General features: G+C 45.6%; 8 protein-coding genes across 8 annotated transcripts; 4 read left to right on the top strand and 4 right to left on the bottom strand.

Annotated features, from left to right (window-relative positions):
* Positions 1-8: 8 nt before the first annotated feature.
* Positions 9-1210, bottom strand: VTP01DRAFT_8525 (uncharacterized protein; the record flags this gene model as incomplete). Its single annotated transcript, XM_069387656.1, has 9 exons — positions 9-127; positions 192-278; positions 332-449; positions 511-537; positions 597-692; positions 742-886; positions 950-994; positions 1056-1090; positions 1160-1210. 9 exons carry the CDS (start codon positions 1208-1210, stop codon positions 9-11), a joined length of 723 nt encoding a protein of 240 aa, XP_069241403.1.
* Positions 1211-1307: 97 nt separating this feature from the next.
* Positions 1308-2083, top strand: VTP01DRAFT_8524 (uncharacterized protein; the record flags this gene model as incomplete). Its single annotated transcript, XM_069387655.1, has 3 exons — positions 1308-1460; positions 1515-1637; positions 1697-2083. 3 exons carry the CDS (start codon positions 1308-1310, stop codon positions 2081-2083), a joined length of 663 nt encoding a protein of 220 aa, XP_069241402.1.
* A 145-nt stretch (positions 2084-2228) lies between these two features.
* On the bottom strand, positions 2229-5041 carry VTP01DRAFT_8523 (uncharacterized protein; the record flags this gene model as incomplete). The annotated part of the gene is made up of 11 exons (XM_069387654.1): positions 2229-2668; positions 2725-2851; positions 2901-3002; positions 3069-3789; positions 3850-3985; positions 4052-4272; positions 4340-4428; positions 4485-4556; positions 4616-4663; positions 4729-4761; positions 4820-5041. The coding sequence occupies 11 exons, from the start codon at positions 5039-5041 to the stop codon at positions 2229-2231; spliced, it is 2211 nt and encodes a 736-aa protein (XP_069241401.1).
* Positions 5042-5352: 311 nt separating this feature from the next.
* Positions 5353-8301, bottom strand: VTP01DRAFT_8522 (uncharacterized protein; the record flags this gene model as incomplete). The annotated part of the gene is made up of 5 exons (XM_069387653.1): positions 5353-5955; positions 6021-6245; positions 6309-7265; positions 7328-7561; positions 7621-8301. 5 exons carry the CDS (start codon positions 8299-8301, stop codon positions 5353-5355), a joined length of 2700 nt encoding a protein of 899 aa, XP_069241400.1.
* A 310-nt stretch (positions 8302-8611) lies between these two features.
* Positions 8612-10354, top strand: VTP01DRAFT_8521 (uncharacterized protein; the record flags this gene model as incomplete). The annotated part of the gene is made up of 7 exons (XM_069387652.1): positions 8612-8695; positions 8759-8847; positions 8911-9220; positions 9288-9423; positions 9481-9826; positions 9881-10023; positions 10089-10354. The coding sequence occupies 7 exons, from the start codon at positions 8612-8614 to the stop codon at positions 10352-10354; spliced, it is 1374 nt and encodes a 457-aa protein (XP_069241399.1).
* A 642-nt stretch (positions 10355-10996) lies between these two features.
* VTP01DRAFT_8520 (uncharacterized protein) lies at positions 10997-11969 on the top strand (the record flags this gene model as incomplete). The annotated part of the gene is made up of 3 exons (XM_069387651.1): positions 10997-11125; positions 11229-11367; positions 11452-11969. 3 exons carry the CDS (start codon positions 10997-10999, stop codon positions 11967-11969), a joined length of 786 nt encoding a protein of 261 aa, XP_069241398.1.
* A 45-nt stretch (positions 11970-12014) lies between these two features.
* On the bottom strand, positions 12015-12576 carry VTP01DRAFT_8519 (uncharacterized protein; the record flags this gene model as incomplete). The annotated part of the gene is made up of 3 exons (XM_069387649.1): positions 12015-12173; positions 12238-12425; positions 12480-12576. 3 exons carry the CDS (start codon positions 12574-12576, stop codon positions 12015-12017), a joined length of 444 nt encoding a protein of 147 aa, XP_069241397.1.
* Positions 12577-13074: 498 nt separating this feature from the next.
* Positions 13075-14019, top strand: VTP01DRAFT_8518 (uncharacterized protein; the record flags this gene model as incomplete). The annotated part of the gene is made up of 2 exons (XM_069387648.1): positions 13075-13147; positions 13211-14019. The coding sequence occupies 2 exons, from the start codon at positions 13075-13077 to the stop codon at positions 14017-14019; spliced, it is 882 nt and encodes a 293-aa protein (XP_069241396.1).
* Between the last annotated feature and the right edge of the window lie 17 nt (positions 14020-14036).

Raw genomic sequence — 14036 nt, 5'->3', positions numbered from 1 at the left:
CGATATGTTTAATCATCATCGTTTTGTATGCCACGTTCTTCCTCGTATCTAGACTGATGATCACGAATTATTGTCTGGTACATCTCCTTTGGGTATTCGCTGCCTCGAATTTGGAAAGCATAGCAGGCTAAACAAAATGAAATGATATTTAGAATGTAAAAAATATTCACAGCACGAAGGATCATATTTACCTCTTTCGACTTTGGCTAAACTTGACCTAAATGTCGACATCTTCTTGTTAAGTATAGGTAGCGATGAAGCCGCGAGCATCTCGAAGTCTTGCGATGTGTAAATTCTCTGCCATTGATGACTACAATAGATGTGGTCTTACCAGTACTAAGTTCACGTAGGAAATGGCATATTTCCATGGCCTTGTCGTAGTTTCCTGTCGTAACTGTATTGATAGCATAGCGCATCATTTCACCTGTGAAATCTGCCAGGCCAAGGACCTTTGCATGGAATGTTACGGTCTTTGTATTTCCATATTCCCAATAATCTAGATCTTCTTACATAGTCCTCTGGTTGTATATACAGCCACTGGAATTGTATTTAGCAAATCACGTTGTCTGATCTCTCCTATCCATTGTTCTACGCACCTGGTTACCATCCTCATCTCGGAATAAACTGTCAATTTCTTCCTTGCTTATTAATCTCTTGTTCTCTAGATAGCAAAAGAACGCCATCGCTTCGATCTGAAACCTCGGTTAGCTAAAGTTTACCTAGATGATATCGTCTACTCACAAACTCTTCTAGACCACCGGAGAATGATCTGGCGTATCTGTAATAGTTTACGCCCGTCAATTCCGGCGCGAGCTGCTTGAACAATGCCATGATCTCGTTTTGCTTGGTCCGTGCTTCATTGAACTTGCCGTTCTTCTGTGAAACACTGCAGCGTGCGCGTGTCATTGAGATATTCATAGGACTTTCTTCTCTTTACGGGAACACTTGCCGATGTAGCGCAAAGACAAGCTTCTTGCTTTGAGCTGTGATATCTCTGTGTAAAAAGTCGATGTGTCAAAAAGAGTTCAACAACGTGCTGCTTGACGACAGGTTACCGTGATAACTTGATCACTCGTTCACGTCGATCGTGCTACATGGAGAGTTTTCTGTAAACTTTTGAAACGAATATACGTAGGCAAACAGATATCTATATACACACGTGTGCATCAAGTGTTGCTCTGGCATTAGCAAAGAATTTCGTAATTTCCATGTCAACAGATCTCGGTAGGTGTGGAAAGCAGCAGTAGCGGCTTTAAGCGACAAGAGGCGCGCGATTTTCGATCTTTTCCCTGTAATTTATGCAAAAAATGACCGCTGCTACCAAGTTTGCCCTTATCTTGGTCGACATTCAGAATGACTTTATGGAATCAGGCTCACTTCCAGTCCCTCGTGCGTCTTGCATTCTACCGACCGTGAATGAGCTACTCGAGAAGCTCAAGGGTATCGTGATCGCGACACAGGTGAGGAATTTACCGTTAGTTAGAACTGCCAATACCTTGACGTTGTCTTTAAAGGACTGGCACCCAGACAACCACGTTAGCTTTGCAAGAAACCACAATAAGCAGCCATTCGAGTCCATTGCATTGGAATATGATGGGCAAAAGATAGAACAAGTGTTGTGGCCAGCTCACTGCGTGGTAAGTCGTTAACAATTGCAAGACCCATACGAACGCAATTTAAAGTCGTGGGCAATCAGCAAGGTACAGATGGAGCCAAGATAGTAGACTCGATACCGTTGGAAAAGATCGATTATACTGTGCAAAAGGGCAAGAACAGCATGGTGGATTCATACAGCGCGTTCGCAGACAATCAATACATGGAAATAACCCAGTTGGCAAAAATCCTCTATCAGAACCACATTGAAACCGTCATCATCGTTGGATTGGCCGCAGACTTTTGCGTCAAAATGACTTGCTTAGACGCAGTCAAGTTTGGCTTCAGAACCATCCTTGTTCGCCAAGGCACACAAGCTGTCCAGCCTGACAAATTTGAAGAAACTATGCAGGAACTGGCTTCCAAGGGAGTCGAGATTGTGGATATCCAAGACGAGGCTTTTGTAAAGCAATTCATGTCGAATGCCTGAAATCTGCTAGTATGCATTGATATCCCTCCATTTTATTACTTATCTGTATTTGTCGGGTATGCTGCTGCTGGGTGAAAAAGTTTGTAAAATGTACAATGGTCTGTTGAATTATGATTATGGGATGCTTTTTCATTTCTCCTCTCGCCTAACATTCCGCAATGGCCTTTGCCAGATTGTATCTAAGCTTGTGACCAATCTTCTTGAGCACATTCTGTACGTTGCTGGCGGTGTTAAACGTTTTATGCTGCTTGACAAATACGTCGTTCGGGATATCGCCCTTTTGCGTCGCATCCTGGAAGTGCCTGATAAGATCCTTCGTTTCTTGTTCGTTGAAAACGAGGCCGCTTGATGGCGACTCTTCAGACACTAGCAGTGGCAGAGCTTCCATGAGCAGCACGACTCTGAATTCATGCGGTGCATCCAACGAATGCAGTAATTCTTTGATGTAACGTGCAGCTTCCACTCGCTGATCTTGATCTATGCACTTTCGCAGCGATCTGTATTTAAGAAGGAATGTATAGTGCTTGCATTTTCCAAGAATTTCCTTGTCAACATCATCTTCGTCTGGTAGCTTGGCAAGTGTACCTAGAGAAAAAATGCTGTTAGAAGGATCATTTACGTAGATGACATTCAACCCGTACCCTCTTTCAAGAATTTCTTCAGCAGTTGATCTGCAATCCTATCCAATGATGCTGCATCGTGGGCTTTGCTGTAACATCCGATCGCACCTGCAACGTCGTTGCTATTTTCGCGTCGCTCTGCCAAAATCTACAGCAATGTTAATAATTGCATAACCGCCAATCGTAACGGAACTCACTTTGTACAGGGACTGCTGCGCGCTAACAAGACACAAATCTTTTGTGGACTTGATAAACTTTTCCAAAGTCTGTTCGTCATCTTTCGGCATCGCGTCAATGAGCTACAGAGATATGTGTATTAATAAGATATTTCTGGGTTCCTGGGGCTCATATAAATCAAGACAAACCTTGCGCGCCCAGTAATCCCTGTTTGTTTTACAGGCACCAATGTAGGCGAGCGCTTCTTTCCACATTCCATATTTTTCGGCGATCTGCGTTGCATACAGATGCATAATGTGATAAACTGGTTCTGTAATTGCCTCGCGGTCGAGTCCACTACCATCTTTGCCGACAACGTAAAGATCTCGGTCGACTAGGATGTTTGCTGTCAGGAGCAAGTGACCGAGATGGACCTGGGTCCAAAAGTCGTCGAACAGCCCCAGTGCATCGTTCCAATTGTGCAAAAGCAAACTGTGGCATGCATACACGACGTTGCTTTCTTTTCCTTCAGGGAAGATATGCTCTGCGGTGTTGGCGATATCTGATCGATTTCGGAAATGCTCGCGGTACAAGAGGTTGGCAATGAATCGTTCCCAAAATGATCCCAGCTTGGCGATGATTTCATCGTCTCCGGTAACAATGCCGTAAATATCGCTCAAATATTCGCGATTCGAACTATCACCGTCGTTTGTAACTCTCTCAAACTCCTGACGTGCATCTTGACATTGTTGCAACCAACTCTTCCACTTTGTAAAATCGGCTGCTGATGCTGTGGTTACAGGCGGCTGAGGCAAATCAGATAGTAATTGAACAAGTTGCTCCACATAAGGTCGAGTCTGACTCGGTGTTGATCGAGCAAGATTGCGTAATAAAGTTTTAGCTTCTCGAATATTTCCTCGAAGCAGATACCTAGCGATGCCAAATTTTGGTAAGATTATGAATAGTGAAAACATTTTGCACCATACTTGCTTTTGTGTCAGCTTCCATTTATCCACTTGCACCTGACGGGCTTCCTGACTAGCTGATGCCTTTTCCTCATCGTTTAATTCATCATCTGAGTAAACATTCTCGACGTTTATATATTCTTCATCCTCGTCCTCATCACCTAATGCAAACAACAAGAGAACGAGTTATTACATGCCTCTTTGTCTGATACAGTGTCCTGATTTACCTTCAACCCAATATGTGTTTAGCCATGCACAAAGCTGCAAAACGATAACATCATCGCTGTTTCCAGAGAAACAGAGTATTTCAGCTAGTTGCCAGAAACGCAGCAGATCTTTTGCATATGTTTTTTCTTCCTGCGCAGATGCGTCGTTGTTTGAGATATATTCATAGTAACCCAAAAGGTGACTCGTGTACTCCTTGGCGAATAGTGCAAGTTTGCTCGAGCTCAAAAAGTACGTTTTGTTGTTAGCCGTGTTTGGCTGCGGCATCGTCTCGAGGAAAGGGAACTTACAAAGGGTTTGAGCCTGAAATATGCATGGAATCGATCTGTCGCCGTAAACTTTGAACTTTGGAAAATATTTCAAAAGATTTGCTATATAACTGTTTCTCATGCATCAGTATCAAGCCGCATAGGTTAAATCTAATATTCGACTTGCCTCTTTTCGATTTTTTGGTGCTAAATTGTCGACTCTAAGCAAATGCGTATTTAAATATGATAAATCCAGTGGCTAGAAGCAACGAGAAAATATCAGTATTTCCAAAAATCTCAAATGATTGCTGCATCCACCTCTTCAGATCGCGGTCTATCTGATTCTTCAAAAGCATTATCGTAATCCTTGATAGGATAGCCGTTGTCAATACAAATGTGGGCAGTCCTATCAGCAGCAAAGTTGTTGTTACCTGTTCAGATTCAGGTTCGAGAGACGAGTTTGTCTAATATTTGGGTCCGATCAGCTCATGCAACGCTGGTATTCAGGGAAATGACTCTTACTCGAGACGTGGTCGTTATCGATCGTGGACATTGACTGTCAGCGCTGGGTGAATCGTCTGCGTCGACTTTGGTCCAGTGGTCTTTCCGACCGGCATCGCTGGGCGAAGGCGTCCTCTTTTCAACCTTTTCGTATTCGTCGCTGGAAGGCGTTGGCGATCGCTGAGGGGACGCGCTCGTATTCTGTCCAGAGTGTGTATCGTTCTTATTTGTAGAATCTGCCATTGTGTGAGAAGCGAGACGCGGAACTGAACTGCGAACTAAATGTCGCGTCTTCTCATTTTTTAAGACTCCAAGTCATTTGCCTTTTTTGTCCTCGCTTCTTGAATGCCGTCCGTTGCAGGAATCCAAAGACAATTGACAGATTTGGGACACATATAGCACTCTACCCAACTATGCTTGATATCATGTGGACTGCAAAAGATGGGAAATAGCGTATGTATATTCTCTCATGTTTTAATGTTCGCTAAGTGGATAATGGTAGAGAAAACAAAATTCTTGTATGTGCATATGGATATGGTATTTTTTTTTTGATTCTACTGTTTGTTCTTTTCTGCCTGCTCGGCTTGCGCCTTCTTTTCGTTCATACGCTGCTGTTGCAATGCTTCACGCTCTTTGCGCTTAGCCTGTTCTTCCTTCTCGTATTCATACAGTTCCATTAGTTCTTCCTTTGCAGAAGATGCATCCTTCTTTCTACCGCGGATTGTGATAGCTCCAGATTCTCCGGATTTGCCAGCAGGATCCGGTGATGCGGAACCATTCGCAGACTTGGGGAAGCGAACATACACATTATATTTCTCCTCAAGTTTGCGGACGTATCGACCGTTCGGGCCGATCAGGTATCGATGGAATTCGCGTGGCACATTGATGGACAACGTTACTTGGTCGGCGAGGTTAGCAACGAGAGATTGGATACGTTGCTTGGCAGCAAGGACGTTGAACTGGAAGCCTTGGATGACAACCTTGACTTGCTGGTTTTTGCCCTTTTTTCCACTGCTCTTGGAATCTTCAGGGTCAGAGATATCGATCTTGACACCTAATTCCTCCTTAAGCTTGTTAATGCTGGTACCAGCCTTGCCAATAACGTGTGCGGAGAACGCAGCAGGGATCTCAAATTCGGTAGAACAGGATTCGGCATACTAAGTAAATAAAGAGAATGATATCAGTATAAGGTATATATAAACACCGGTTTAGTTTCAATCACCTCCTTGGCTTGAGCAGCCTCGTGGATCTTGTTGATCTGTGTAATGGCCTTATTTACTTCGTCAACTGGACCACGGACGGCAATGACGTCAGGCGACTGGCCACCAAAGCGCACAGACACGGAAGTTTCGGATCCAAGGATGGCATTCAGAGTAGTGTTCTTAGGTCCAGAGATGTAGCGATGGTATTCAGCCGGGATTGTTAGGGTCTTGCTAACAAAATCGGACTAAAGCAACCTGTTAACTATCTGCGTATTTCCTTTTAACATTGCAGATTTAATATCACTCACAGAATCATCAGCAATCTTCTTAAGATCAGCAGCAGCATTCTCCAAGTTTTCCTTAGCAGCTTCCACTCTCTGCTCAGTAGTGTCGCTTTCGTTGCCTTCGTAGATAATAGCAACAGTGGGGATTTCACCCTCTTGCTCTTCGTCGGGAATGAAGATCTCGACGGCATATTTGGCTTTGATGCCCTTAAGCTGACGAGCATGGCGAACAGCAATGTGGCGATACAAGTGGGATGGGATGTCGACAGTTGCGACGAGTTCAGGAACCAATGCACGTGCTGCCTCGTAACCTGCCTTGTATGCGGCAGTGGCATCCTGCTCGTTCTTGCTCACAAACTCCACACCTACAGTCTTCTCCGTTTCAGCCAACTGCGGCACGCCGATCTGGACGTTGTGATCCGTTTCGATCTTGTTGAAACGACCGCGACTAACTAGGTACTTGAGGATGATGCGACCGTGCAGCAGCTGATCCTTGGCTGATTTGTGGATATCGGCAAGGTTCAAGACATCGAGGTGAACAGCACGGGCTTTGGAAATAACCAACGACAAGCCGTCAGTCAAACGTTCATCAGGTCCACGGATCGTAATGACTTCTGAAGGGTCGTTTGGAGCTGGGAGCTCAATGGTGCATCCAGTTTCTTCCAGAATCTCCTTGACAGTAGCTCCATCCTTGCCGGCAAAATATTTGTGCCGTCTCTTTGGAATAGAGTACGACACTGTACCGCATTTCTTTTGCAACTGAGCATAATAATCTTCCAAAGCCTTAATGGCAAGTTGAACCTTCTCCTTGTCACCGGTGACAGTGATAGGCGAGGCCTCAGCGGCCTTATATACATGAGGAATCTGGATCTTGACATTATATTCCTGTTCAATTGGCACGATTCCCTGATTCTTAGGACCAGCAAGCAAAAGGTAATACTTGGGATCGACATTCTCCACTTTGGCAGTTTGCTTGGCAGCCTATTGAATTTTGTAAGCCATAGTTCCATACATGACATGATCATTTCTTTCAATATACTTGCCTTTTCGCTAACGATCTTATCTATCTCAGCCTTTGCAATGCTAATACCTGCAGCGTCGCCAACAAGAGTAACTTTAACAATATCATCATCTGCAAGTCCAGCCTCTGTTTCGTCATCCTTTCGGGGGAAATTGATGCGAACACCAGATTTGGCTTCAATCTGCTGCAAGTTTTTGCCCTTGCTACCAATGATGAAACGGCGAGTGGAGGCTGGTACACCGATCTCGACAGTGCGCTGGAAAACAAGCTGTGAATACAACAGAATCTGATTTGTGCATCGTTGTGAATGAATACCTTGATGACAAGACCGGCAACAAGTTCACGTTTGGCACGAGCAACTTCGGCTGCTGGTCCCTGGATCAAGAATGTGGTGGTACCTGAACGGTTGGTGGAAGCAATGATGTTTGTTCCAGTCTTGCTCATGACTTGCTGGATAACATCGGCGCTGCTCTTGAAGCCGAGAGGCTTGTTGGGAAGGTTAGCGATCTGCTGATTAGCGGGCAGCTCCAAAATGTCAGTGATTGAGGGTCCAGAAGACGCGGCAGCAGACTTGACTTTGGCGCTGGATGCGGGAGTTCGTGGAGAAGAAGAAATAGGACCTTGGGAAGACTTGACTCGCGATGCCGCGGATGCGGACCACGCAGACGTGACAGGTGCTCGAGGAGCAGCCGCAGACAGCGACGGGAAGGCAGTTTCAGAGGACAGATCAAGCTTCTCTTTTCTCTTCTTCTCCTTTGCTGGAGCCGGTGCAGCGGGCGAATGCTGGCCGATGGGCACGGGCAAATCACCAGCGATGATGGGCTCCGCAAAGGCCGAGTTGTCGACGACCACCGGATCGTCAGCGCAAGGGACGGAAGGTTCCTCGGGAGTAGACGTTCCTTCGGAACCTTCGACACCGTTGCTAGCCTGGGCGTGCAACAGTGCGAGTTTGGCAGAGGGCGGCAATGCCTCCAGGGCAGCTTGCTGGTCAGACATGTTTAGATGAGACAAAATGGAACGTGGAATCAAAAAGGAATGCGGCGGCTATCGACAGAATTCTTGTCGTGTAGAAATGCAAATACAGTACTGAGACGTCTGTCGTCGGGCCTGTGAAGAGAGAGGAGAGAGGAGAGAGAGGGAGCTGTGTGTATGTGGCAGGTGGCAAGTGGGTTGGAGTGCCGAGAGAAAAGAAGGCGCCAGCTGAGCCAATGGCGGGCCAAAAGAAGGGTCTGGGGACGGAAATGGTTTCTCCACCGCGACCACTGGATCTACGTTGTCCAATAACGTAAGCGGCTGTGCTGACGCGATGCTCTTCTTGCTCGGTGTGCACGCTGCACTGCTGGCAGGAACAGCATCTCTGATCAATCGCAATGTTCCTGAGCCCTATATGGTATAAGCTCGAGATCTGCGAAAAGCTTTGACTGTGGGTCTTAACGATGATCGTGGTGACAAGGACGAGATATTCCACATACCACAGGCGCAGAGATACTGTGCCGGTGACTACTTTACATGGGATCCGAAATTAACAACACCTCCTGGGCTGTAAGATGAAAATCAAGAGATTATCTGTGTGACATTTTATCTCATTTATGTTCTTGTATAAAGATATGTAATAAGTGATATCGTTTCGAAAGCGGGTAGATTGGCGGGCATGGACCTCTGCGCGTCGCCTAGCCATCTGCGTTCTGTCAACCTCGTATTTTCGATTTGCTTATACCCCGTCCTGTGTCGTATATTGACGATTCTGCATCCTCCGTGCAATGAAACTAAACGTCAACTCTATGCCCTTGCACTTGTCTGGTTCCCCGTATTGAACTTCTTCAACTATTTGTACTATACGGATGCGGGATCAACTCTTTTTGTCCTTTTGACATACATGCTCGTGAAAGAAAAGTGCTATAGGCTCGCCGGTCTGGTAAGCGTGTTGCAAAAGTTTTCCCGATATTACACAAGGTCCAAGCCTAAGCTTATATTTTGCGTAGGTTGCGATAGTGGCAACGACGTTTCGGCAGACAAATATCATTTGGGTCTGTTTCTTTGCTGCAATTGCTGTAATCGATATCTTGTCGAAAGAAAAGAAATCAGTAGATATTCCCTGCAGGGGGCTTACAGGTCCTAGTGAGTGACGCTGCGGATGGATCGTTGGTGATGGAACCCTTACCATAGTAATTGCAGCGCATGCCATCCGCTTGGCAGCAGACTTGATTTCTACCACGTTACACGACATGCCTGCCATTCTCTGGCAGCTATGTGTCTTCATGCTGGCAGTCATTGGCTTTGCAGGCTTCTTACTGTGGAACGGCGGTATCGTGTTGGGAGACAAATCCAACCACGTTGCTGGGTTGCATTTTCCACAACTGTTCTACTTTTCGAGTTTTCTATCTGTATTTGCAGCACCATGGATACTGACCACTTCCGCTGTTAAACATATTGTTACATGGATTTTGCAGCCAAATTTCAAGAGAGGTCTGATCTTGATGGGATCATATGCTGTTGCTCTATATTCTGTGGACAGACACACGTAAGTTTGCTAGATCATTTGTGCTCCTGATCGATATTGACCGCTGCTTTTAAGGTACGAGCATCCTTTTCTGCTGAGCGATAACCGGCATTATAGCTTCTATGTCTGGCGTAAAATATATCGCAGGCACTGGAGTGTGCGATACCTCCTCATTCCTGCCTACATTATCAGTGGTGCAATTAACTTGCAAGCTCTAGGTAAGAGAGAGAAAGAGTATATTCTACTGTGAAATATCAAGATTTCTAACAAGCTATCTTTGCAGCGAGAAATCAAACACTGTGGACAGTGGTGGGTTTCATTGTATCCACCATGCTCACCCTCGTGCCAAGCCCGCTCTTGGAGTTCCGCTATTTCATTATTCCTTTCCTGCTGTATACGTTGCATTTGGGACCTCCTCGAAATCTATGGCGGACCATCCTCGCCATGGGAATATTCTTAACGATACACGCTGCAACCGTCTATGCATTCATTTGCAAGCCGTTCGAATGGCCTCAGGAACCGGGCCAAATACAGCGGTTCATGTGGTAGCATAAATGGTATTCTTATATACAACCCCAATCGTTAATACAATACAAATACTGCTTTTGCGGAAACGATATGTGTAATATGGATGATTTTCTACATAATAGCTCATTAGATAGCAGACATATTTTCAGTTCCACGAAGCAATAACTTTTTCCAAATATAGGATTTAAAGGGTATGGCATTTGAAAATTCACAAATCGCATCGTCAATTGTTACTTTGTCGGAATCCCGAATGTCCCCGCCGTAACTAGATGTACAAGCCGTTAGTCTGTCACTCAAACCGGTGACAATGTGAAAGATAACGACCACAGTTCTTCCAGCTGATCAAATCAGCTCCAGCGAGCAAGCCGTGCAAGCAAATACAGGATAAAATAAGTTTTCTTTGATTTACATATTGCTTGGGCTGATTGGATCAAACCAATCCTCCAGAGATAGCATTTTGCTTCCAAGCAAAGACAATAAATACATATCATGTAACACTAATTAGCTCTTTTCTGTGATCCTTGCTTGAGCGCGCACAAAGAGATGGTACAACTTGATGAGTATATCAGACAGTCACACAGGCACAGCACAAGTTACGACATAAAAGGTAAGACAAACTTGCCCGTCTCTGTAGAGTTTCCCGATATACCTACGATCTCTGACATGCAAGAAGAACATTACGATTGCCTCAAGGATGAGAAGCTCTTGAAATTCTACAGGGACTACGCCGGCTTCAACGATCGCGACGAGCTCCAGAGACACTTCACGTCCATTCAGAACAAGATCCTTCGGGTGAGAGCACGAAGTGGGGGGCGGGGGGAAAGGAAAGCAGAGGAAGAGAAAAGGGAAGGTGTACACACCGGATCAAAGACAGTGCTGACAGAGAGACACGTAGGGCGGACAATCGTACAGGTGCATTGAAGGACTTAGATTCGCATACTCACGATTATCGCTTCGATTCTACTATAACAGAATCCTGGAAATCGGCAAGACCGAAAAGGAGCCATTGTTGATAGACATCGGATGCTGCACAGGTACGCGGATTTACGGGACATGCCGATTGGCGCGGAACAGTTGGTGAAACAACGAGGTGAATATTTTAATACTCAACCATTTAGGCACTGACCTGCGAATGCTCGTGTGGGAGGGATACCCTGCTGAATACCTTGTGGGGTCTGACATTAATGCGCACTTTATCGACTGCGGATACGATCTATTTCGTGACAGAAACAACTGCAAGATCACGTTCTTTGTTGGCGATGTCTTTGATCCGGAGCCTTCTGCTAAATACCGTCACCGCGCGGCAGTCGTGAACGCCGGAAGCGTCATCCATTTGCTGAACAGTATCGAGAGCATCCGTGAATTTGTTCGACGTATCGCTAACCTACTGAGACCTGGCGGTATATTCGTCGGATCGCACATGGGTGCTGATCACACTATATCTGTCTTCCGTGAAGACTATAACGTCTCGAAGCAATACGCAAGCGCACAAGATCTCCAAAAGATCCTCGAGGACGAAAACTTTACAAATGTCGAGATAACAAGCCAACCTCGCAAGCCTCACAAAGGACTCGTGGTTAAAGGCTTCCAACCGATGTGGATGCAATTCTGCGCTGTCTATAATCCATCTCAGTAAAAACATAGCTACTTGATATAATCGTAATAAATCATGCAAACTTTATTAGTCTCCACTGGCACAGCCTCGGCATCCGCAATGTACACATTCCACTCGTTTGCCTTCCTGCAGCTTTTCCTTGGGTACACGGCAGATACACGTCGTGCCAAAGTTGGTATCGCGCGGCTGAATACATCGCAAACAGCAGAGCTTCTCAAAACCAGGCTGCCAAAAGAGAGAGAATGGTCAGAAATGATCCTTTGTAAAAGTCACAGCAAATTCAACCCACCTTTCGCCACTTTGCAATGAGATTCGCATCTGCGTATTTGTGCTTCACAAGGTAATCATACAATTCCCGAGAGATTGCTTTACGCTTGTAGTAGAGATCGTAGATATATCGTGAGCGCTGGTGATGAATGCGGAATACCGGCCACGCACTTTCGACAATGCGTTTACCCTCGTGGGGCTCATTTTCAACTAGTGATCAAACGATTAGTCGCATGTCAGATTGACTTTTTTAAGTCAACGTACTTTCTTTCATTTTCCTCGCAAACTCTTCAAGCGTCGGCTCAATGTCATCGAAACCTTCTGGTGGACGTTTCGTCCTCTGTGTTCTTATTTTTGGCATGGTGTTGGAAGTTGCAAAAGGATGCGATCAAGGAAAAGAAGAAAAATAGGGAAAAGAACCTTCGACGAAACCAGCAGCGGCGGGACTAACCACCACGAAATTAATGCAACGATTGCAGCAGGCAAAGAGAAGAGTTATTTCCAGCAAGAAATACAACTTGTTCCAAGAATAGAGTCCCTATTCAGCTAGACGCTTCTCTCATGTTATAATTATTCTTGATTGGAACGATGATATAACAACCGGGTGTGATGCATTATCTGGTGAGTTTGTCCGTTCCCAACTCTGACCCTTTGTGATGATTGTAAATCCAGACCTTCCCAGGTAAAGGCATTCACGTTAAGGATGAGACAATAAAAGGAACATATAATTATCTCGATATATAGTGAAGTAGGAAAGATATACAGGATAACCTTGTTTCCAGTGGCTTATTGATGCTCGCTGCATTGACGACAAGTAACACGAGCCAGTTTGGGCGTTTCAGGTGCAAGCGACAGATCGATGGACTTTGATGGATACTACATTTTTGCGTCAAGTGTCGCCGCCCTGGTAGCCCGAATATGTACTCATCCTAGTACGTTGAGAGAGCACGTCAATGTTGAATTTGCTGGAGTCTGACGTTCGCCATTCCTCCTAGTTGATACTATCAAAACCCGGCTCCAGGTTTTAAGCGGGACGGACGAGCATATCTTTCGACAGATATTCCACACAGCATCGCCTATTCAGATTGTCCGCTCACTGTATCGCGGTCTACCGGTGACACTGGTGTTTTCTGTGCCTGCGCTTTCTGTCTACTTGACATGCTACGAGACGACGAAGAAATACCTTGATTCACACGGCATAAAGAATGATGCCATGTTGAACCATTTGATATCAGGATGCATGGCCGAAGTCGCAGCGGGTGTGCTGTTCACGCCAATGGAAGTTATGAAGAACAGGCTTCAAACACAAAGCATAGCAACGCAAGCTGACATGTCCCTTGCACGCCAAATCTACAAGACAGAGGGCATCCGAGGGTTCTTTCGAGGATACTGGATGGGCTTGGCCGTGTTCGTGCCTCACACCATGACCTACTTTGCAACGTACGAGCAATTTAAGATGATGTATGCAAATTATCTTGGACACGGAAAAATTGTTGGAGATGCAGCTCAGCTACCGCTAAGTGCATATCTCTTGTGCTCCGGTGCGGCGGGAACGCTCGGTATTTGTCTCTCAACGCCTCTAGATATTGTAAAAACGCGCTGGCAGATATCTGCAAGCGAACAAGGTCGAGCATTCCGCCAAGGACCAATTGAAATAGCTAGACACATGTGGAAGGAAGAAGGCCGCTGTCGTGCATTTACAAAAGGTCTGGCAACTAGAATAGCGTGGGGTATCCCAACTACAGCCATTAGCATGACTGTCTTCGAATACCTAAAGGACTGGCGGCAAGCTAGCCATCAATAACAAGAACGACAATTATA

Source organism: Rhizomucor pusillus (genome assembly GCF_041956525.1).
Source record: "Rhizomucor pusillus strain CBS 183.67 unplaced genomic scaffold VTP01scaffold_5, whole genome shotgun sequence".
Taxonomy (NCBI): Eukaryota; Fungi; Mucoromycota; class Mucoromycetes; order Mucorales; family Lichtheimiaceae; genus Rhizomucor; species Rhizomucor pusillus.
Note: the sequence above shows the minus strand (reverse complement) of the source record. Positions and strands in the feature narration are given on the sequence as shown.